This window comes from Carettochelys insculpta, chromosome 1, assembly GCF_033958435.1.
Source record: "Carettochelys insculpta isolate YL-2023 chromosome 1, ASM3395843v1, whole genome shotgun sequence".
In the NCBI taxonomy this organism is placed as follows: domain Eukaryota; kingdom Metazoa; phylum Chordata; order Testudines; family Carettochelyidae; genus Carettochelys; species Carettochelys insculpta.
Window position 1 is genome coordinate 243,830,051 of NC_134137.1, and position 23,239 is coordinate 243,853,289.

The 23,239-nt window shown below is 42.6% G+C and overlaps 1 protein-coding gene across 2 annotated transcripts; it reads left to right on the plus strand.

Moving 5' to 3' along the window:
- The first annotated feature begins 428 nt into the window (after nt 1-428).
- CDPF1 (cysteine rich DPF motif domain containing 1) lies at nt 429-19,789 on the plus strand. 2 transcript variants are annotated; one of them, XM_074983687.1, is made up of 4 exons: nt 429-512; nt 9,076-9,196; nt 14,480-14,612; nt 17,226-19,789. In XM_074983687.1, exons 2-4 carry the CDS (start codon nt 9,084-9,086, stop codon nt 17,373-17,375), a joined length of 396 nt encoding a protein of 131 aa, XP_074839788.1. In that variant the 5' UTR covers nt 429-512; nt 9,076-9,083; the 3' UTR covers nt 17,376-19,789. The 2 variants fall into 2 exon arrangements, with proteins under 2 accessions (XP_074839788.1, XP_074839789.1); XM_074983688.1 differs by having other exon boundaries at nt 14,501-14,612.
- The last annotated feature ends 3,450 nt before the right edge of the window (nt 19,790-23,239 follow it).

The window sequence follows — 23,239 nt, forward strand, 5'->3', positions numbered from 1 at the left end:
CTGCTCCACCATGCCTCACCCTGCTCCACCCCTTCCCAAACCCTACTCCTTCTATGCTCCCACCCCACCCTGAGCGGCATGGGCTCAGGGCTGGGGCTAGAGGCGGTGTGTGGGGCAGGCGGGCTGGAGGGAACAGGAGTGGGGTCGGGCCAGGGCTGTTTGAGCACGTGCGGTCAGACCAGCGCCCCACAGCTGAGCCAGAGGCCCCGGCTAAACCTGCCACCGAAAAGTCCACAACCCACCACCCACTGACGTGCGAGGCCAAAGTCCGCACAGGCTCCCCCAGAGCGCTAGCAGCGAGGCTCGGCGCTGTACAACCCCGCCCCCTCAGGCGCTGCCCTCGCTCCGCCCGCTCCTTCCCACGGCGGAAGGAGACGCGGGCAGGAGCTCATGACGTCACCCGGGCCAGGCAGTGACCCCGGAAGCGTGTCGCCTTGCAGCCCGCGCCGCCAGAGCCCGGTGCAGCCGCGCGGGAGGGGGCGGGGAACTCGCCGGCGCACTTCAGTGCCAAGGTGAGATTTGCCCAACGCTCTCTCTGGCCAGCGGCCCTCCCCTTGCACCCTGCCGTGCTGCAGCTGCCTCGTGGGCTGCCGAGCCTGCCTGCCTGCCGCGCCGCGCGTAGTGCCTGTGCCCCAGTTTATCCCCAGACAGCTGCCACTGCCTCCCGAACTGGAGAACTGCCGTGGCAGGGCCTGTGGTGAGCGCTACCCACGTGGGTGACACTGCTCTGGGAGGCTGCTGTAAGCGATGAAAAGGCACCTTTGAATAAGGGAAGGGCTCGCAGGAATGCTAAGATGACCTAAACAAGGGCCCCAGGGGCTCCCTCTGTTCCCAACTCTGGGGCCTGAGAACAGTTCCGGTTATTTTGATAGGTTTATGGAGTTGTGTCACTCCTGCCTGAGAAGCCCGTTGTTTACCAAGTATATTTCTGTGGAATTGTCTTCGTGGAAATACTTGGGACGGTTCATATGAAGAAACTGGTGGGGGAGTCTTTACACAGGCGTTGCAAAATGCCACCAAACTGGACTAAACCCTCGGAATGCAGCATTTCGAGTAGCTTCATTTGGATTAACGCAAGTTAAGCGTAACTCAAAATCCTGCTCCTGCCCTCGCCTCCAAGCCCCGGTTCAACCCCTTCCCCCAGCAGTCAGGCTCACCACCCCCACCCCTTGCTCTGGTTCAAGCCTCCTGCGTGCTCAGCTCCACCCCTGCCCTCCCCCTGCAGCCCTAACCCACCTAGGCTTAACCCCCCTGCCCCCCCACAGCCCCAACCCACCAACAGGCTTAACCCTCCCCAACTGCACCCCCACCCCCAGGATTTACCTTTCAGAAGGAGCTCCAGGTGCTCCTGCTGCTTCCCCGGCTGCAGAACATGCATGCCACCGTGCAAAAAGTCCTGACTCACCTGAAATTTGAGTTATGTGAGAGTGTGTGGGAACACAATTGTCCTGTAACTGGAGGGACTACTGTACTCTACACTTTATTGTGATCTGCTCCTAGCTTCTGTATTGATAGTGCTACACGTATTACAATTAAAAGTGTAATTTGTTTTTTTAAAGGAGTATAATTACACTGGTACCACCCCTAGCATGGACACAGTTACACGAGTATGAAGGTATTTTGTATAGTTTGTTCTTCCTTCTGTACAGGAATAAGCTGTACTGCTCTGTATCTTTTTACTACTGTAACTGCACCTATGTTACTATATTACACTGGGATAGTGAAAGCAGTATAATTTTTAAGTAAAGACTTGCTTTTATCTGCACTTGGGGTCTCCTGTTCTACAGTGCAGTGGAAAATGGTGCTCCCTCTTTGCTCTGTCTGAAGATGTGCTGTGGTTTTCCAGACAAGGTGACAGGCCCAGCAGTTAGCACTTCCCAGTCTGGGAACTGAAGTGTGAAAGTGAGGAGAATTGTAATGCTTCTCTCAAATCAATGCAGGGAAGCATGACGTGGGTGCCTCACTGTATGGGGGCATATCAAGCTTGTGTTTTTCAGGGAGTGGAAGAGGGTTGGCTGAAAAAATGCACTGATTAATGGAGACAGCATATGAGAATCTGGAGATTTGGACTGGATTATATACGCTAACCTTTGCCATTGTTCACTGTGTAATCTGAACATTGCCTGCTTTACAGATGGGGAAACTGATGCTAAGGGAAAATTACTTATCTTGTTTAACTCTGATTCTTTGAGAATATTGCAAAGTTATTGCTCTTGAGTCTCAAGCCTACTATAGGCTAACTGGCAGGAGCTTGGCAACTCTCCTGTACATCAGCAAATGGAAATATTCCAGCCATGCAGTATTAGTGGTGCTTGGCCCATTAGTGGCCAAAACTGTCAGTTGGAAGCACAAAGGTGACATCTTCATTTATATGGAAAAATGCCCCATCCATTCTCCTCCTTCTTAGCTGTTACCTCTTGAGCTGATGCACAGCTGAGGATCTGGCCAAAATAACTTTCTTGGGATAGGGAAGAATGTGAACATTTCTACTTCAGAAAATAAGTGTGCAAATTTGTGGTGAGTGAAGCATTCCTGAGGTTTACAGGAAAAGGAGCTCTGCGTCAGACAGTGGAGATAAGATGGGATCTTAGTATAGGTTATATAGGTCACACAAAATATGGAAACAATTCATGGTTATTTTGTTGTCAGCAACACCTAAGAAACTGTTGTTGAAACAAGCAATTGGACATTAATGCCCATGTACTGTCAGAGGCAAAATAGCTCAAAGGATCCCTAGTATGGGGGCTGGGGAGAAGAACCTCCTCAAGACGAGCACACCAGCTAAGCATGCTGACAAAGGGCTGAATAATGGTATTCAAGCGCTGTACCCAGGGCACCTTAAAATTTACAACATGGAAATGGGCTAATTCTTTTCTGGGTTTTATGGGTGGCTAAGATGAATGGTTGATAAAGACTAGCATGGATAGGTCAGCTCAAGCTGCAGTCACCTGTAGTAGCTGCTGTCTACAGATAGTCTAGCTCAGCATGTGTTGGAGTAACTAATCTATTACTGGAGGATGTTCTCCATTAATAAACCATACTGAAAGAATGGGTAAGAGTGACTGATGTTTTGCTCTAAACCTTTTGCACCCCATTAAAAATCGTTCTGGCCGACTTCTTCCACAAAGGGTTTGAGATGCTTGTTCAGGAATCTTAAGTCTCCAGCCTTGGAAACTCAAAAGTTACAATGAGAGGACATCCCTGTTCTCGACGAACATCCATGCATAAGATTCCTATTTGGATGGGACTGATCTCTGCTATTTCAGACCCAGAGAGGCACGACTCCCTAGAGTGCTTGACTATACTAGAGTAGGAGTCATATGCTAGGAAAATGGATGGAGAATACTTGTGAGTATGGGGCTTCGTGTATGTGTGGAAAATTGGTTATGTAGAGATATAACTTCACTATTACTATTGGCTTTCAGGATTTTGAATTATTATTTGAATTATTGCCTCTTAAATCATTTTCATAGTTTTTTTTTCTTGTTACGTTTATGTAACCAAGCATGCACTTTTCAACTCTAATTTAATCCTTGCTACTTAATGGATGATGCTAAGCAAGCCAGAGACGCATCTCATTCAGATTCTAGTGAAAAGGGCCAATCTCTTCTATATGTTAACTTTGAACCTCTCTCTAGCTATGGGGAAGAACTGGTATTTCTTAGCAATTACCTAATAACATCTGCACACGTACTCTGGAGTTACTTTCCTGCTTGACAAGAATTATTTTAACAGCATCAGTATCTTATTTCTCAGTACATTATGTTCTCCTTTTCTGCATATTTGTGCTTAAAAATAATCAGACCCTAATTTTTGTAGTTTGGAAAGTGCTAATTTTAGATTGTGTTTAAGACCAGTGGTACTTTCATCTGCACTTGTATGGCCTTCTGTAGCTATTCCTAAATGATAATCTGGGAGAAGTGGGGGAACAAGCAGTCTTGTAGAGCATTCCTACCTTATTTTCTGCTATGGAAATTACTTTTAAAAAAGCTGTCTTGGCGCGATCTATAGTCTACGTAGACTGAAGGATGCTACTACTACTACTACATGAATTACATTTTCAGATGGGGACAAAAATCAGTTCAAGTAGAGGGATGATCTGATGCTCTTGCTGTCCTTTCATGTTGTGAATCTTCAGAGCAGATTTAGTCATGGGCCTTAGGCTGTGTCTACACGAGAGAGTTTTGTCAACAGAAGGGGCATTCCGTCGAGTTTGTTGACAGTGCAGTGTAGACATTTCTGTCGACAGAGAGGGCTTCTGGTTGCTGGGCAGTCCTGTTTGCAGAGCTGCCATTCTGCTCATGCACCTGACGAAGCAGGTCTTTGCCCACAAAAGCTTATGCTCCAATAACTCTTAGTTTATAAGGTGCCACAGGACTTCTTGTTGGTTTTATTCCACTTTCTTTCACTGGAGGGCGGTGCAGTCTGGCAGTTCTCTGTCAACAGAGCACGTTTTCTCTGTTACTGGAGTAAGTTGTGTGTAGCAGCAATCTGTCGGCAGAGGTTCTGTCGAGAATTCTTGCTTCTAGCGTAGACATAGCCTTAGTCTCTCTCTTACGCTGGTCACATGCTTCCCTGAAAATGGTCACCCTTGAAGGGGATGAGGAGAGCACAAACACTCCAGCCAGCAGAGAATCCCTATTAACAGTGTAGTGCCAATAACACAAAGTTGAGCAATCCTTATTCTAGTCACCAGAGGATATACACTATATATACACACTCCCCACTTAATTACAGTATGCTGCAGCATTTATGCTCATCATGGAATCTTCCTTTTCCTCCTGATACACTGAAATTCTTCTCAGTCTATATACGGTGACTTGGAGGTGCGCACCTTACCCATTTTGTACAAAAATTGACTCCTTTTTTCTTGCTATATCTTAAGAAAATACATAAATTTACTCTGCAGCATGTAAGGAAGCACATTTTGAGCTATCACTTGTATTTAAAAATTTCTTTTACTCAGGCAAAGGATTTGACTGCATATTTTACCAGTCCCCTTGACGCACTATGCATATGCAAAGTGTCTTAGGGGTCGTCACTTACCCTCCTTGCTTTCATGTCTAAAACTGTCTTCAGGGCTACTCTGATGGCCCTCTGGATTACATATTATTCTGCCACTGGGGAGACTGATTTCAGGCTAGCCACAGACTCTCTTTACATAGGGGCTAGGGCATGCTGTGGTGATACACTCAGCATCACATTTGTGCATGCACTCATACAAGTATTGTATTAAAATTAGATGCCTGGATCTGATTACAGGGAGGCGGTGGATGGCAAGCGAATAATGGATCGCAACAGTGAAATGTCCTCAAGGAGTAGGTCACTGCAGAGGGAGACAGGAGGATTTAAATCTATGAAATGATCTGGAATGAGAGGAGAGGTGCAATAATTACCTTGAACCAGGAATTCTCAAGTTTCCTTATACCACAATCCTCTTCTCACAACACGAATTACTACCCAACCCCGGGGGTGGGAGGGACCAGTCCCCTAGCCCCTCCACTCCATCTGTGGGGGATCATAATGGAAGCCCAAGGGCTTTGGCTTTGGCCCAAGGTGCAAGTAAGTCTAAGCCAGAGCTGGAGACCCCATTAAAATGAGGTTGTGATTCCTCCTGACCCACAATTTGAGAACTGCTGCCCTAAAGCAAGTATCAGAGAGGTAGCCGTGTTAGTCTGTATCTTCAAAAACAACAAGAAGTCCTGTGGCACATTATAGACTAATAGATATTTTGGAGGATAAGCTTTTGTGAGCAAAGACCCGCTTCGTCAGAGGCAGGACAGGTGAAAGGAAGATCTGTGTTCATATAGGGGAGGTAGGGAGACAGCAAAGAAGTGACCTGCAAATACATGAATGGCATCAACAGGAAGGAGTTGTGCAAAGAGGAGGCCACTGTTCAGAGCAGATTCACTGGAAATAATGAATAAAAGAGAAAAGTACTTAACAGTAAGATTTATTGAACAATAGATTAGCTTTCTAAGGGAGGAGACAGCACCTCCATGCCAATTTTTGCATTAGACAAAGGACTCTATTAGAGTAGTTCTGCAGATACTGCACTTTGAGTTGAGGACGCTCAGCACATTGCAGAATCAGGACCTGAATGGTCTTCTGGAAGATCATCATTATCTCTAAATACAGGTTGGACCTCTCTTGTCCGGTGCCCTTGGGACCTCACTGGTGCCAAATGAGAGAATTTGCCCGACTATGGGAGGTCAGTATTGTCTGGCAGCATTACCAACACTTCCGCTGCTTACTAGGCTCTTAGAAGACAATCTGTGGCAAATTACAGCTAAAGATCAGTACAGAACACTGAGAGCCAGGACTGCTGGCTGTAAACAAACATTATGGGACAGTGGGAAACTTGTCCACACCCATGATAACTGATTGTCCATCTAACAAAAATCATGGCTGGGATGGCTTAGTTTGGGTTGATCCTGCTTGAAGCCCGGGGCTGGACTCGGTGACCTCCTGAGGTCCCTTCCAGCCCTGTGATTCTATGCCAGATTACAGATGTTGCCAGATGAGGGAGTTCCCAATTAGAGTGTTCAAATCTGTACCATAAGATCACTGCAGGGAAAAACAAATTCCTGAAATGGTCGTAATTTGAAAGGATTAAAGGTGTGGCAGGGCAAGGTTTTTCTTGATATCCTATCAAACATACCCTCAGGAAAAAGGCTGTTCTACTTGCGTCACTAAATTTCAGGTAAGTGGATCATTGCTTTAAGGCCAATGGAAGCAGCATAGATTTGCCTAATCCAGGTGCTGTCTCACAGCCAGGATCACATGGTTTTCAGCTAACATAGCCAGAAATGTTTCCATATGTACATCATTCCTTCCCTTGAATAGTCCCTTAGACGTGTCTATTCAACACACCATGAGCTCCTTTCTGTATTTGACCAACTTCAATGCAGAACCCTGAGTTGTTCTTCTTTTTTGATCTCAATTTATGTACTCCCCAGTCTGTGAGGTCCTTCATTGCAGCTGTAATTTGATTTTATTTAACGCCTTACCACAAATGACCGTTACTGGCTCAGCTCTGCATTCTTTTGCACCACGTGGTTGGTTGCTTAACATGGTGACCCAAATTGCATACAACACTCCAAATGAGGCCATAGACTCCTATGGGGAGTCTTTGGGTTCTGTCCATTGTGATCTTCTCCAGTGTGAGACTGGGGCCCTTTCCTACTTTGGAAGATGTCATGCACTATTTAATGACAAGTGGGCAGGATCCCCTTCTTCCTTCATCTGAAAAATAGAACTGCCAGCACCCCATGGCTCCCTCACGCTTTGTCAAGATGCTCACACAGTAAGTACTGACCCTCTGGGAAGGATCTAAACCGCTCAGATGAATGTCTTAGAAAGGGGGTTGAGGGTCTGTCTCCAGAGCCACCTGTTCTCCTGGGTTCCAAAGCATATCCACATGCAGTCTCAGTCAAGGAGATATGTGCTTTAAACAGAGGTGGGGGGGAAAATGAACAGTCCTAACTCAGTATTTGGGCCTGATTTTCAGACCACCTCTCCCCAGGTCTTGACTCTGCAGTTCCTAGCAGCCTCCTGGCCTCCGTAGGTTTGCCCACTTACCAGTTACTTAAAAGCAGACACTCCAGCCTCACTCCCACTTGCTCTTCCCTGGGTCTTACTTGTTGTTTGCAGTGCTAGGCTGGGAGCAGATGCAGCCCTGGCTGAGAAGGGACTGGTTCAGTCTGGTGGACTGGATCCCCCTTGAATCTATTCTGTTGACCACTTCCAGTCTCCACACCCAGCTAATGGGGTAGGTTTCTAGTGGCTGTTGCAGGTAGTCACTGCCTATTCCTATATCCCTACATGTCCAGTGAGTAGTTCTGACCAGACACTGTACATGCCCCGCTTTGACCAGAATTTCTGCTTGAAAAGCAAACCCATGGGAACCCTGAGCCTGTGAGCTCTACTTCCTCATTGGGGCAGCAACTACAGTGCCCCTATCTTTATGGACCCAATATGGCCATTAGCACCACTTCCCTGAGATTATTTTTCCTGCTCCCCCATCTCAGTTCTCCCTCCTGGAGCTGACCCAGTAGCAGCCTTCTCTGGGCCCAGAGAGACTCAAGACCCTTTTAATTAGCTAATTAGGCTCACTTCTCCAGTCCAGGGCTGCTGAGCTAAGTCTGTTCACAGAGACCTTCTACCCTTTGACAGGGATTTGTTCAGATGCTGATCCGAACCACAGCCACCAGGGTGCCCATACAAGATTGTACTGCTATTGGGCATGAAAAGATCAAGGGTTGGCAGAAGGACATTTTGAAAACAGAACTCACTTTTGACAACTTCCAAAAATGGTACAATTGTTATGCCCATAGAATTGTGTTTTTGCACAGGCAAATTGGACAACTTTATGTACAAACAAGTAGCCAGGTGTTTTTGTTGATGTGCATTATTTTGTGCATGCACTCATATAATACTTGTATTAAAATTAGATGCCTGGATCTGATTACAGCAGAACGTAATCTATAACATGCATCAAACAAAGCTTTTAGAAAACACACAAAAGTGTGGCCTGAAAGTGAAGGGGAACTAGAAAGAATACAGTTCTTATTGTTGATTAGTCAATTGTTCCATGGTGTGCATGAAGTTTGGCCCTTAAAGCCCTTTTTAGGCATGTTGGCTCTGTTTTTAAAGCTGCCTGAGCGTTTTAGACACCTAGGTTTTTCAAATCCTCCGGCAGCTTTGAGAAATCTGTGCCCTAAATGAGCAGCTTGCTTACTTTAATGGGAGCAGCTGGGGGATACCACACTTAAAAATCAGGCCACTTGCACTGGAGCCTAAACACAGCTTTAGGATTGTAGCTGTATGCCCCCTTTTATTTATTTGTTTATTATTTTAGGGGCTAGTAACATTAGTTTTGACTGTGCAAAGAGAAGAGAAAAGGTAAAAAGAGAATCTTCCTTTGTTTGGTCTTCAGGCCTTTGTGCTGCTATACAACATTCTGCCTCTGATATTGGCAAAGCTAGACAGGACTACTGGCGTAGTTTGGTTTAATTACCAGGTGCCCCCAAAACTGCACTTGGAATCTAAAAGGAATTATTTTTATGTATGTAGCTTTACAGATGGAGTCCCACAAAGAAGCCCAGCCAAAAGGAGTCTTTGAATGCCAACTATGTGGGCTAACAGCTCCATACAACTATTGCGGGCAGAAACCCCCACATGCTCATTCTGTTGTGTAAGTACAGTCTCATGTGCTCCCATTGAACATCTTTGGACTTCAGAAATTTTACACTGTAGAATGATGCAATGTTGCACAAACTGCTCTATGTGATGTCAACTATTTGGTACCCAACTTGATGCCTGGGTTAAATGCATCTGGCCAATCATGTTTTGTAGGATTGTTTAGTTTTCCATATCTTCTACTACCTGTCTTAGAAACTTTGTCCGTCTGAGTCTGTTTGTTCAAGGTTCCTCCAAAATGGTAAGAGCTAGGAACCCCAAACTTGGTATGTAATTTCCTCTTACAATAGCTTAAAAGCAGCTAAGGGTGGGGTTGTGCCAAGACAATGGGATGTGCCTACACTTTGTTTCTCATAACATGGAAAGAGAGGGGTTGTGCTACAGAATTACCACAGTGGGGCAGCAAGGGTCCAGAGCTGGGGACTAGAACAGCTATTGGGCCTGCAAGGATGTAGAAGAGGGACAGATACCTATTGAATATTTCAGAGAGTTTTTCTGTTTGTATGTGTCTGTTCTTCAGCTGAGGGATATGCACCCCTCCCCCAGGTATGTCCCCTGCAGCTACCTTGGACAGGTGCGTCTTGCCTGGTCTCAAGCTGCTGGTGTGAGAGAGGGTTGGAGTTGTCCTGGCTCCCCAGGGCAACCTTCATTTTGAACCACTTACCCAAGCCCCACCCCACAACAAGGATTTAACTGAATTAAAACAAAACTTATTTGAGTCCAGGGACCTGAGCTTCACCTGGTAAATCTTCTAGTAATAAATATCAAAGATCTTCAGAAGTGTATTTGCTTGAATTAGACAAATCTGTGCTAGATCATGCATGTGAATTTAGCGTTGAGCAGGAACCATATTTCCATCCTCGGAGAGTGAAGCCTTTTTATTTATCCCAGCAGGTACACTATGACTTAGCTACTACTGTGCAGAGTACAATCTTGCCTCATACTAAGCAAACTTAACTTCAAGAACAAAAGTAAATCCATTAAAGGCAATGAAATGACCTGGCAAAAGCCCCAAAGTCAATAGGAGTTAAGTACATTACACCCGAGTTATGTGAGGATTGGTGCCTGGTTCCTGGCTCCCCTGGGCTTGCAGGAGCTGGGAAACTTACCACCGCTGGTCAGTTTCCTGGCTCCCAGAGGCAGGGAGCTGGGAACCAGGTGGCAGCCTGGCTTCCAGCTCCCCTTTGCTGATGGGAGCCATGAAACTGACCAGAGCTGGTGTGCAAGTCAGTTTCCCAGCTCCCACAAGATCAGGGGAGCCAGGAGCCAGGCTGCCGCCTGGTTCCCAGCTCCCCACCAGTCTGGGAGCCAGGTGCAGCTTCTCCCCAGCTTCCCACCACTGGGGGAAGCTGGGTGGGCAGACAGCTGTGGCAGTGCAGCTTCTCCCAGCTGGGGAAGTCGGAGAGAAGCCATGGCGGCCTGGCTGTCTGTCCAGCCAACTTCCTTCATCTGGGGAGAAGCTGTGGTGGTGCAGCTGTCTGTCATTCCAGCTTCCCTGAGCTGGGGACTAGCACAGAGAGCTGAGGAGGGGATTAAGCACAAGTCATAATCATGCATGTCAGGTGTTTAGTGTACATGCTTGGCTGGGTTGAGGCCAGACTGCTGAGTACAGGAGGGTCTCGACATTCATGAGTGCCACATTTGCAAATTCAATTATTTGTGAGTGGCCTCACTTCCCCGGGGCTCTGGGACCTGGAGCGCCAGAGGCTGCTGTGGCTTCCCTGGGGCCCCAGGTGGGGAGCGCAAGCGGCTGTCGCTTCCCAGGGCTCCGAGCCCTTCCACCTACATTCATGAAAATCAACATTTGCGAGGATTCTGAACACAGAACCCTTGTGAATGGTGACACCCTACTGTACCTTGTAAAATGGTAACAACTGTTGGTTCAATGCCAGGCCAACCTGGTACTGATCATGACCACAACCATGTCTTGCCTCATCGGAGTTGTATCCATCCAAATGCCTGCAGTCTCCCACTAGTCAAAAGAATTACGAACCGTCTTTTTGCAATAAGGACAACTCCAAAAAAGTATTGCCCATACTCTTCTTTTTCATGTTTTTCTGTGTTCTGCTGGCTATTTCTAAAGCAAGCTGGGTAAAATTCATGCTAAAGCAGACAATGTACCTGAAGACCAGGATGTGCCTCAGAGACCCTGTCTTAAAGAATACATAGTAGCTTGGATGGGTATAATTAATGTTTTGTGGTCTAGTATCCTACAAGGTTCTTAGATTAGTTCAGTGGTTTCAAAGAAATTTAATGCCCACCACAACCTTCTCCCCTTCCCCTAAGCTAGGCACCTGCCCCACACCCCCGCATAAACTGCCAGTTACTTGCTGGAGCCGTGCTGCAAGCCGCCCAGGGCCACCAGAGCTGCAGGAGGAGCCGTTGCCATCATGTACTTGTCCCACCAAGTTGTGAGACATGTGCGCAGACTGGGTGTAGGGTGCTCCATGTGTGCGACTCTGAGCCACTTCGGTGTACCTTGGTGTCCAGTTTGCCATATGTGGTGTACAGAAAGCATCTAGGACACCATGGGACTAATTTTTCTACCTAGAACCAATAGCTATTATTTACTATATATTTGAGAGTTTGCCTGTTTGATCAAGAACTTCTAAACAATAAGTGGCAGGACCATCTTATTTGGTATACAGCTTCCTTTTATAACTTAAAGCAACGTAAAGGTTTGGTTGTTCCAGGAAGATGGAATGTGCCTTGAATGGGATTGCTGTTCATATAACTGAACAGAAAAGAGGCAGAGTCACCAAATCAAGTACAGTCCTCAAAACTGTCATAACTGAGTGAATGTTGAAAGAGAATATACCAAGATGTGGCCAAAAAAAATCAGATGGACGTGAAGAGGTTTGAGAATTAATCCGTACAGAAGAGAGAAAACTGAGAAATTTGGAGTAGTGCTCTGTTTTGGCACAGCTAAATCAATGCTTGACATTTGAAAATTAGAAGAAAATGTTATTGGAAATCAAATTGACTATAGTCCTTTTTGTTAAGAAATAGCAAATGATAAGAGTTTATAAGGATGAAGGAAAATACTTAATGGAATTCCCATTTAAAAATCACTAAAAATATGAAATGGGAAAATTTTAACCACCCCCTTTTTTAAAGAAGCTCAAAATAAAAATTGTTACAGTTTTTGAAAAATATAAAGTACTATATGTACATTTTCTTTTAATTTAAAAAAAAAACTTGTAATTTAAGACCTGATAAATGTCAAGTAAATCTGCTAGTCTTAACATGCTAGAAAGTATGAATTCAAGGATAGTTCTTTGTTTGAGTAAACACCTTCCTTTCCCATCACCCCAGTTAAATAAAAAGGATAATATAGGATATAAGACTACTGTTGGTTTTCTCTTGTTCGGTTGTCCATTTCACTGTGAATTTAATTCCGATTTAAATAAACTCCTCTAATAATGAGCCAGTCTTGCAAGTTTGTGAGCAGACACATAATTTACTTCCTTGAGGAGCCACTTGTAGTCCTTGGAAGACCATGGCCTTAGTCTTTTCCTTCTTGTGAAGTTGCCAACTTCTTGAAAGGTACCATTGCCAAGTATCTTCATCGCACAACTGGAGAGAGCGATGGACAAGATCAAGGAAGAGGTAGAAGGCGTATCTGTGCATGGGAAAAGAATTAACTAGTTGAGGAAGATGAGGAGAAGCTAGCAAAAACTGTGCAGGTGTTAAACGAAGCAGGGAAATGGTATGTACTGATTATGAACATTGATAAAACAACAACAATGGTATTTGGAGAGAAGGAAATAGGAAGGAAGATCAGTGTCAATGGTATAGAACTAGAAAATGTAGAGAAGTTCACATATCTGGGGAGCAACACAATATATGATGTAGACTAACAAGGAAATAGTGACTAGAATAGTGAAAGCAAGAGCGAGTTGGAAGGTGATGGACAAGATTAGCTTAAGAACGAAGCTAAGCATCTTGAAAATGTGTGTATTCAGCAGCATGTTGTACGGATGTGAGACATGGGTGATATCGAACGATTTGAAATGAAGAATATTGTCATTTGAAAGGAGTTTAGTGAAAGATTGAGAATAGGATGGATGCAGAAGGTCACCAATGAGGAATTATATAGGAAGATACAGCCAAAAGAGAACCTGCTGCAGAAAGTTATAAAATGGAAGCTACAACTGTTTGGGCGTATTTGCAGAATGAATGACGAACGAAAAATCAAGACCCTGATATTCAGCATAATGCATGGTTCGAATAGGAGAGGCAGACCCCACAGAGAATGAATAGCTGATATAGTACATTGGTGCACTTAGCCCACGGTTATTGATGATGAGGATCTTGCTGTTCTTGAGCAACAGTGTAACCTGAGTTGGTAAAAGTTAAAACAACACTCGTTTAGCTCAGTATTTTACAGTTTGCCAACAAATCCTCTAAGCAAGAGTTTGGATTTTAAATTTTGGTAGTAATGTAGGTAAGACTAAGGCTGCTTCTACACATGCCACCTCCCGTCAGAGGTGGCATGGTAATGAGGCAATTTAAAGCAAGCTGATGAGAGGCTAATGTGCATATTCAGCGGCTCATTAGCATAATGGCAGCCACGCAAATTTCAAAGTGCAGACTGTCAGTGTAGATGGGGGCAGCTTTGAGATAAGTGCCCCACTTCAACATTCCCTTACTCTCACAAAACTAGATGGGAGTGAAGAAATGTCGAAGTGGGGCATTCATTTTGAAGCTTCCCCCATCTACAATGTCAATCTGCAATTTGAAGTCTGCACTTGGAAATTTGCATGGCTGCCATTATGCTAATAAGGTGCTGAATATGCACATTAGCGCCTCATTAGCCTGCTCTGAATTGCCTCATTACAAGGTGGCATGTGTAGAACCAGCCCAAGCGTATTGTTTGTTCTCAGTAATACTCCAGATCTGAATAAGTGGGTCTTTCCCACAAAAGCTCTTCACCTAATAAATAGTGTTAGTTTTTAAGGTGCTACAGGACTGCTTGCTTTGTTTTACAGACTAACATGGCCACCTCTCTGAGACTATAGGTAAGAGTAGTGAAGGCCATTTATATGTAAATGCAGAACTTTTGAAACAGACGCCAAAGTAAAATCTGTACTGTTGAAAGGACTGAATTGATGAGGTGTTTCACCTGGCCATGTAATAATAAAAATGGAGGTTAAAACAACATAGCTAAAAGTTGTATGGAATACCTATTATGTTAATAATAATGAATTAGTTGCTAAGAGCTCTTTCTGTGGAAAGAGCAGACACAGGTTGAAAGGTTTTTTTTTTGTTTTTAAAGCATGGAATTACTCTCTTCTAGCCTCCTGGAAGAATGCTATGTTATGAAGGATCCTTTCACCCTGGACAAGGACAAATTCCTTATCCTTGGTTCTCAGTGCAGTTTGTGTAACAGACGTGTGTGTGTGGGCACAGTAAGTAGCATACTGGTGTGAAAGATCAAACAGTGACAGGGAAGAATCGAAGAATCTGTTTTGTGTTTGTTTAGTTTTAAATGAGCTACCTATTTGCCCTGCAAATTCTCGAACATTGTTCCATGTGTTAAATGAGATTTTGTACAAAGTTGCTGAAGGTTATGCTCACAAAAGAATTAAATCCTCACTCCCAACTGAAGTGTTCTCGCAGTGAGTAGATGGTCTAAGGAGTTCCTAGATCTCTTTTTAAACCTTCAGCTCACAGTATGGGACACATTCTTCCCACTCTTTACTGCCCTGGGCAGCCACAGCATCATGCCTCTTCATGTGCTTTCTGTTGCCCTTCTTACAAAACCTGGGGCTAGGTTGAGATTTGTCGAATTGTCAGCAGAAGTTTTTGTCGGACCATATCGTCTGCAAAAAACTTCTGTTGACAGTTCGTGTTCAGGGCAGATCAAAACAGCAAGCCACTCTGACAGAGAGCAGCCAGACTGCCTGGCTGCTCTATCAGCAAAATGGCCAACTGAAAGCAGGACAGACAGGGCTGCTTAGTGTCCCGGAAGGACGGGGGGGAATGGCCAGACCAGCCTTCCCTCGCCAGAGGCATTATGCCTCGTGGGGAGAGGGATATGGCTGTTGACAAAAGTGCTGCATTCTGTTGATTTATGTTTGACAGAATGCCTTGGGAGTCTGGATGCTTCCCTGGTTTTGTCAACAAAACTCTCTAGTGTAGACATAGCCCTAGGTGTCATGCTGGAGCAGGGGACAGAGCTATGATTGGATCCTGATGTGAGAGAAGACAAATGGGCAAGTGAGACACTTCAGATTGTCAGGCAAGGCAGCATTTGTTGAGAAGAAGCGGAAAATACAGAATAGCTTAGAGGACAAAGGTAGTGAAGGCAAATTCCTCTAGGATCAAGGTCATCTCCTTGCAGGAATGAATAAATAATAGATCATTTGGGTCAGCAACAGTGGGTGAAGTTCAAGTTTTGACACTAGGAATTGATTTACAGTCCTTGTTAATGGGGAAAAATGACATTTAAGTTTTCTAAGTTTATATTCTCTTGACATTCTTATCCACTGCTTAGATTTACAGAAATCAGAAAATGATCAAATGACAAACAGATTTGTTTCTTCTTCTGAAATCTTGAGTCATTTGAGAGATTCAGTGGGAAATGGATTGAACCCTTGAAGCTTTTTGTGTGCTTGTGAATTCTTTAGCTACGTAAAGGAGTAACTCAAGCGCACTTAACTTATTACATCCCTAAATTGAGGCTATTTTAACAGCTGATACATGTAAGATTTTCAACTGGCATTTTCTTACAACCACATTAGATTGTGAGTTTCACCCAAACACACTAAAATGAGTCTCTTAGGAAGGTGAGGGATACCATTTGAAATCTTAAGGGATTGAATTCATTTGGGTATAACAATGCATCTAGGCCACAACCCACGTTCTTGGTAGAAGTCTTTTCTAATCTTCAGAGGGTTGTAGTTCTTTTATGAAAACTAGTAGACAGTACACCTTTTTTAAAAGAGCTTTCAAGATTTTCCTAGATAGTCTGGGTTTTTCACTAGGAGAGAGTTTGTCTCAGTGATAGGTATTCAATGTCGGTATGTTTGCTAACCTGAAGAGGCAAAAGACCACAAAATGAATACGCTCAGGGCCACAAACATGCAAGGAGTTGGGAATAGGGTTCCTACCAAACTCACCTGACTGGATACGCAGCTAAGTTTGTGAAGGTGGTTACTAGAAGTATTTAGTTACCACAAATAACATTCAGCATCTATATAGAACTTTTCCAAAGTTACCTCACTAATCTTTTGGATGCCCACGGGAGATAGGTGAAAGAGGATTATTTATGTCAGAGAAAATAGGACACAGAGGTTAACTAGCTTGGCCAAGGCCATATGCAGAGTCAGAGTTAGGCTTAAAGCTCATGAACATCTCTAGTTTAGCTACTCCCCTCAGCATCACCTTTTTCTCCCCCCACAGAACTAATTTAAGAAGGCAGGAATAAATGCATACTTTCACAATTGAATTAAAATGTTTTAGATTCCATTTTCAATGATAAAATATGTCTGTGGAATTCATCACAACAGTATCTGTGTGCCAGGATCTGTGGCCAAGTGAACGCTAATTATATAGATTAGTACAAAAAATAGCACATTTTGTAGCATACTGGGGAACAAGGCACAGCTGAAATCAAAGTAAAATTAGGTACTGCCGTATGAAATGGCCCCTCACACAACCTCCTTTGTGGCAATGTGTAAGAACCACTATTGCGTTTAATCCTTAATTGGAGTTGGAGGGAGAAAGCTTTTTGTGGCTTCCTACCTGACGACCTGGTTAAAGGAATAGGAATGATCTCATTAGTAAGGAGGCTACATGAACTGAATATTAGAAGGAGAGGACTAATACAAAGTATGGGTTATAGTAGTGCTTTTTCAGTGACTGGTCTTGGACTAGCACTGGCCCCTGTGATGTCCCTGATACAGTTTAGGAAGTCACCAAGCTTGTCCCTGGCATCAAAAAGGTTGAGAAACACTAGTAATAAAAGCAATTCCACTTCTGTAAATTCATATATATGTTTTGTTTGTTTGTTTTTACAGGAATGTAGTCTCTTCTACTCAAAAAGGTTCTGTCTCCCCTGTGTTTATGAAAACCTACAGGAGTTTCCCTTGGAAATACAACAAGATTTGGATAAAAAAAAATCTTATTCAAAATCCCACTCCTCAAAAAAAACAGATGCAAGAACTTAAGTTACAAGGCACTGAAAGAGACACTACTCAGGATTTTTTGTTTTTGTTTGTGGGGAAAAAAACGCTTATGCAATTTACTACCAATACACATTTTTATGGCAGGTCTTTTATGTTATTTAGGTATTCTGTTTTCCATGCAGGCACTACAGCACTGAGCTAATGCAGGAGAACAGGAAAGGGAAGCAGCCAATCCTGTGGTCATTAATGTGTAGTGCAAATACTGAACAAAGTATGGGAAATAAATCAGAATTTTTTAGTTTTCAGGAGCTAGCATATTGGACATTTTCTTTCAAGTGTTTGTAAAAATGCAGCCAAGGTTCTCAGCTGGTTTGTCAGCATAGTTCCAAGGACAACCATTTAAACCAGCTGAGAAGCTGACTCTCAATTGTTGTAGTAGACAGCATCAAATTACTAAAGTTATGAGATTAAGAACCTGATGTATTCTGACTTTTCCCCTGCCCCCAAGTTTCTGTTCTGCAGATAGAGACCATTGAGCATATTAGAATGGATATTAGTAGACAAATATGTGGGCTGGCGGCCTTTGCATCAAGACTAATGCCACATCATGGCTCCTGCAAGTAGATAAATTTGCAATGGCACATATCAGGTGATACAAGACTCCAGCCAATTTTCATTCCAAACTTCCAGTGAGATAGAAATAGCCTTTTGAGGATTTGGAGTTGGAGGGAAAGGGGCCCTGCCAGGCTGTAATTCTTCCATTACAAATTAGAAAAAACTTTTCATATAATTTGTATCTTGATTGTACAGTATTGATGTGGAAATAAGGTTCAGCCATTGAGTTCTGTCAGCTCAACTTTTGTCTGTCTTGAGGAGAAATTCAAGACCCCTTTAAGCTAGCCTCTGCAGCTTTAAGTGATAATTGGGCATCATTGATTTTTGCTTTGGTTGCATGACATATTTTATATCAAAATTAAAGTTCATATAGCACTTTGACTTTAACCAATTTAACTTTTAAAACCAAGTTGGTGGTTGATTTCCCAAAATAACCCATTACTAAGTGAAGTTAGCTGAACCAAGCAAACTCCTAGAGATCAGTGCGAAATGTTTAGAGAATGCCACAGAAGGCATTATTTTAAACCAGCTAAGGGCTGCAATTTAGTACTACACTGACTAATGTGGGCTGAAACTATTAGCTGTCCATTCCCACAGAAAACAGAGGTTTGAGATCTTAACTAAAAGCATACTAGTCAATTCTACATACCCTGAGGAGGGGGAATAGTACCATGTCCAGTCATCTTGAACAGTAGGGCCTCTTTGAATACAATAATTTATTATGACCTGAGGGTGGCTTCTGCTTGTGATAACAGTATCACTGTTGAACAGCTGCAAGGCTGCAAGATGGTTACAAGTAACAGTCTACAGTACATAGCTTTAATGACAAGGCCATGTCAGGGTGCATTGATTTAAATCCAGTTTCCCATGTATACCTCATATTTCTTAAATAATAATGCAACTCTGATTACTAAAACATTTTAATTTACAACTCAGTATTGCATTTTACAACATCTAAGAGGGTATGCTTTGTAATTTTTTTTAGATAAATTAATAAAAATCAAGTTAGGAAATAGTACCTAATACTCATTACCTGTGTCAAGCTGCAGATGCAGCAGCAATACATTAGGAATAGCAAGACGTAAGGCCAGGTGAACAATAGGAGGTAAAAATCAATTTTAAATATGCAAATCCAGCTATGAGAATTATGTAGCTGGAGCACACATCTCAAATTGATTTTTGCTGCTGTCAACGTAGTAGGAGGTTGATGGGAGAAATGCTTCTGTTGACCTCTCTTACTCTTCATGACTGCCAGGAATACGGCAGTTGATGGCTGGGTCATGACTGTTTGATTTAGCATGTCCCCAGTAGGCTTGCTGAATTGAACCCTGGAAAATCGACCCGCAGTGAGTTAGTCTTCCTGTAAGTGTAGATCTCTCACACACAAAACACTTACTTTTGTAACATGTAAGCCTTATTTTATTAAACTATCTCGTTTGCAATTGCAGCAGTGTCCTGAGTTGCAGTGGCAGCTGTTCTTAAATTTTTTTTAAATTTTCAAACAACATGCTCAGAACACTAAATGCACAACAGCCTTAGTTCTAGAAGTTCTAGCCCTCATCTTCCCCAATCCCAGTCATTTTGCTTTCCAGACAAATGAGTTTTCCTGCTTTTACAGCCCCCTATTCAATTTCTTAGCTTTGACTGAATAATACCAAATGATGAAAAAATTCTCACTGCAGAAGGAGCTACTGCTGTGAAAAGTTGGCTTAGCAACCAAAGGAATTCTGTTTCAAGATATTTGGCTATTGATTCCTGCCAATTTAGCAAAACAAAAAAGCAGCAAAGTAGCACTTTAAAGACGAACAAAATAATTTATTAGGTGAGCTTTCATGGGACAGACCACTTGTTTAGACCATAGCCATACCAGAAGAGACTCAATATTTAAGGCACAGAGAACCAAAAATAGTAATCAAAGTTGACAAATCAGAAAAAAAATGATCAAAGTGAGCAAATCAGAGGGTGGGGGGTGTGTGTGTGTGTGTGTGTAGAATTAGATTAAGCCAAGTATGCAAAAGAGACCCTATAATGACCCAGAAAATTTGCATCCTGGTTCAAACCATGTGTTAATATGTCGAATTTGAATATAAGAGTTCATCAGCCTCTCTTTCAAGACTGTTGTGAAAATTCCTCTTCAGTAAGACGCAGACTTTTAAGTCATCAACAGAATGGCCCACTCTATTAAAATGTCAGCTGACCGGTTTGTGGGTCAGGAGTGCTTTTATGTTTCTTTTGTGCCAGTTAACTCTAAAAATGGGCACACAACAGACATACACACTCCTGATCCACAAACTAGTCAACCAACATTTTAATAGTGGGCCATTCTGTTAATGACTTAAAAGTCTGTGTCTCACTGAAGAGGAATTTTCACAACAGTCTTGAAAGAGAGGCTGCTGAACTCTTATATTCAAATTTGACACATTAACACATGGTTTGAACCAGGATGCAAATCTTCTGGGTCATTATAGGGGCTCTTTTGCATACTTGGCTTAATCTAATTCTTGACTCCCCCCGCCCCTCTACTCTCTGATTTGCTCACCTTGATAATTTTTTTTTTCTGATTTGTCAACCTGGATTACTATTTTTGGTTCTCTGTGCCTTAAATATTGAGTCTGTTCTGGTATGGCTATGGTCTGAAGAAGTGGGTCTGTCCCATGAAAGCTCATCTAATAAATTATTGTGTTAGTCTTTAAAGTGCTACTTTACTGCTTTTTTGTTTTGATTGTGTATAGACTAGCACGACTTTCTCTCTGTTACTATTCAACATGCCAGTTTAGCAGAGTGACTTTGTTCAATGCATTATCAGTAAACATGGACTGATTAAATGGTTCACTCCAGCCCTGAAATGGATGACTGGCATAACAGAGGAGTGGCTTTGACATGCCCATGCCATGGCACCAGCAACATCTCCAGAAATTAGCCATCTACCTTTATATCTGGGGTTAAGACAATTTGCAAGAAAATGAGGGGGAGTTAGGGTTTGAGTCATTCACTTCTTTATTGCCTGAAGTTCAACTTACTGGTGAGTGATTTCTTTCATCAATGTCTCTTGAAGTGCCTGCCAAATGTTAACAGCATCAGCAATGCAGCACAGTTTCTCTGAGGTTTGTTTAAGGCTATGGATGAGTATATCCCCTACATTCTTCCTTCTCCAATTTTAGATCCTTTGAATGAGATACTTCCATCTATTTTACCATGGTGTTCTTCACTGAGTTTTGTGAGAATAGGGCCATTCTGCGTGAATTATTGAAGACAAATCAACCACAGAATTCTATTGAACATTTTGTGGGAGAACTAGTTTGGCTCTTCCTGCTCCCTTCAGTGAAGCTAAAGCAAAATGATAGTTACAAGTGTATTTCATGACTTCAGCATTTTCTGTTATTCCTGGGGAACACATACTTAAATCTTTGGCTAAAAGATGCATTAAATGGACCCTGCAGCCATGTATTATTAAGGGGCATGAGTCTTTTAAGTATCTTTTCATCTTTGCTGCGTAGCCAGTGACAGTTGAAATTTTGTTCAGTTTATTACAGCTTTCACTGTCCCTTTTAAATAGTCTATTCTGTGGGCATTTCCCAACATATCTTTTTCTGAAAGAAATGCAACCTCATCTTCTTTCGTCACACAGGCACCCATTACTGGATCATTGTGTACATTGCACCCCCCCTCCAGGCTTAAATGTAGCTTTCTCTTCAGTACTTCTTGTGTGCTGTTCAAGTTCCTTCTGATACACTGCATCTAGCAGCCTTCCACCAATGTCTGCTCTACCAGGTGGAGTGTAGCCTGGTCCTAAGGATTGAACCATGGCAATAGAAGTGTTTTACTGTTAATGCAAAAAGGAGAAGTTTTGGCATAAATGCTCCAAGCAATCCTTTCATCTATAGTGTCTTGTTGGTATTTGCTGGTCCTGTACTACAAACCCATTTATGGTTGTTTCGCACAATGAATTAAATCTTTTGCTTCCTGTTAGTACTTAATTGTGTTTAGTTACGGAGCTGCTGCTGAAAGTACAGTGGATGACTGAGTTGTTGCACAGAGACAGTCTAAGTCACTTAGATTTAAATAGGATCCTCAAACAAAATGTAAAAAATATTTGAATAGTCAGAGAGAGGTAGCCCTGTCAGTCTGTATCTTCATAAAATGAAGCAGTCCTGTAGCACCTTAAAGATTAATAATATTATTAGATAATGAGCTTTCATGGACAGACCCACTTCTTCAGATCTGGAAAATTCTGATAAATGAAAACAGACTAAGAATGTAACAGAGAAAAATAAAATGGAAAAAAAAAACAGCTACATAGGACAGAAGTTGGGGAGGGGTAGAAAATTACTTACTGCAAGTATCTGTTAAGTGGAGAGCCTGGGATCATTACAAATATCAAAGATAGGGAAACTGTCCTTGTAATGCAAAGGTAGTTGATATCTTTGTTGAGACCAAGGTGTATATCAAACTTGAGAATGAGCTTCAGTTACAAAAACAACAAGGAGTCCTGTGGCATCTTACAGAGTAAGAAATATTTTGGAGCGTAAGCTTTCATGGGCAAAGACCCACTTTATCAGATGCATGAGCACGGGGTTCCAGAGGAGGGAGGAAGTGGGTCTTTGCCTACCAAAGCTTATGCTCCAAATTATTTGTCAGTCTATAAGGTGCCACAATACTTGTTCTTGTTTTTGAAGATACAGACCAACTCAGCTACCCCTCTGATACTTGTCACCTTTCAGTTACAAGGGGAGACGTCTGGAGTTCATTCTCAAGTTCATACTTTACATCTCAGTCTCAAAGATACAAAATTACTTTACACATTACAATTTCATTTTTTTCTATCTTTAAATTCTCTTCATCTCATTTATCGTTTTTCATTTATCAGAATTTTCCAGATCTGAAGTGGGTCTGTTCCCATGAAAGTTCATCACCTGATAAATTGTTAGTCTTTTAAGAGAGACAGGACTGCTTTTTTGTTTTGTGAATATTTTGAATAGTCGTTCTCAGTTCTTTAAATTCTATTATTCAGTTAATCACTCACATTTTTCCAGCAAGGATGCAGATCTTATTCCAAATTACCAAAAAGCTAAGTGTGACTGTTTCGAGTGCAGTTAATTTTGGAATAAGCCCCACTGTTTGTTTGTTTTTTTTTGCGAAAACAAGTATAGAATGAGGTTCCCTTCAAAAAGCTGAGTTATGCTGAAGTAAAATAGGAAGTAGACTTATAGCATCACCAATATGGTCTGTTGTAATATAAAATATGAAAACAGTAGCAACTCTGTATTTCTTATTGCAGCTTTGTTTTGTGT

Bases quoted from the DNA above. Each gene is read 5' to 3' on its own strand.
- CDPF1 (XM_074983687.1), top strand. From the start codon at position 9,084: ATGGAGTCCCACAAAGAAGCCCAGCCAAAAGGAGTCTTTGAATGCCAA. The intron at 9,197-14,479 runs GTAAGTACAGTC...TTGTTTTTAAAG, and splicing joins CCACATGCTCATTCTGTTGT to CATGGAATTACTCTCTTCTA. The intron at 14,613-17,225 runs GTAAGTAGCATA...TTGTTTTTACAG, and splicing joins GACGTGTGTGTGTGGGCACA to GAATGTAGTCTCTTCTACTC.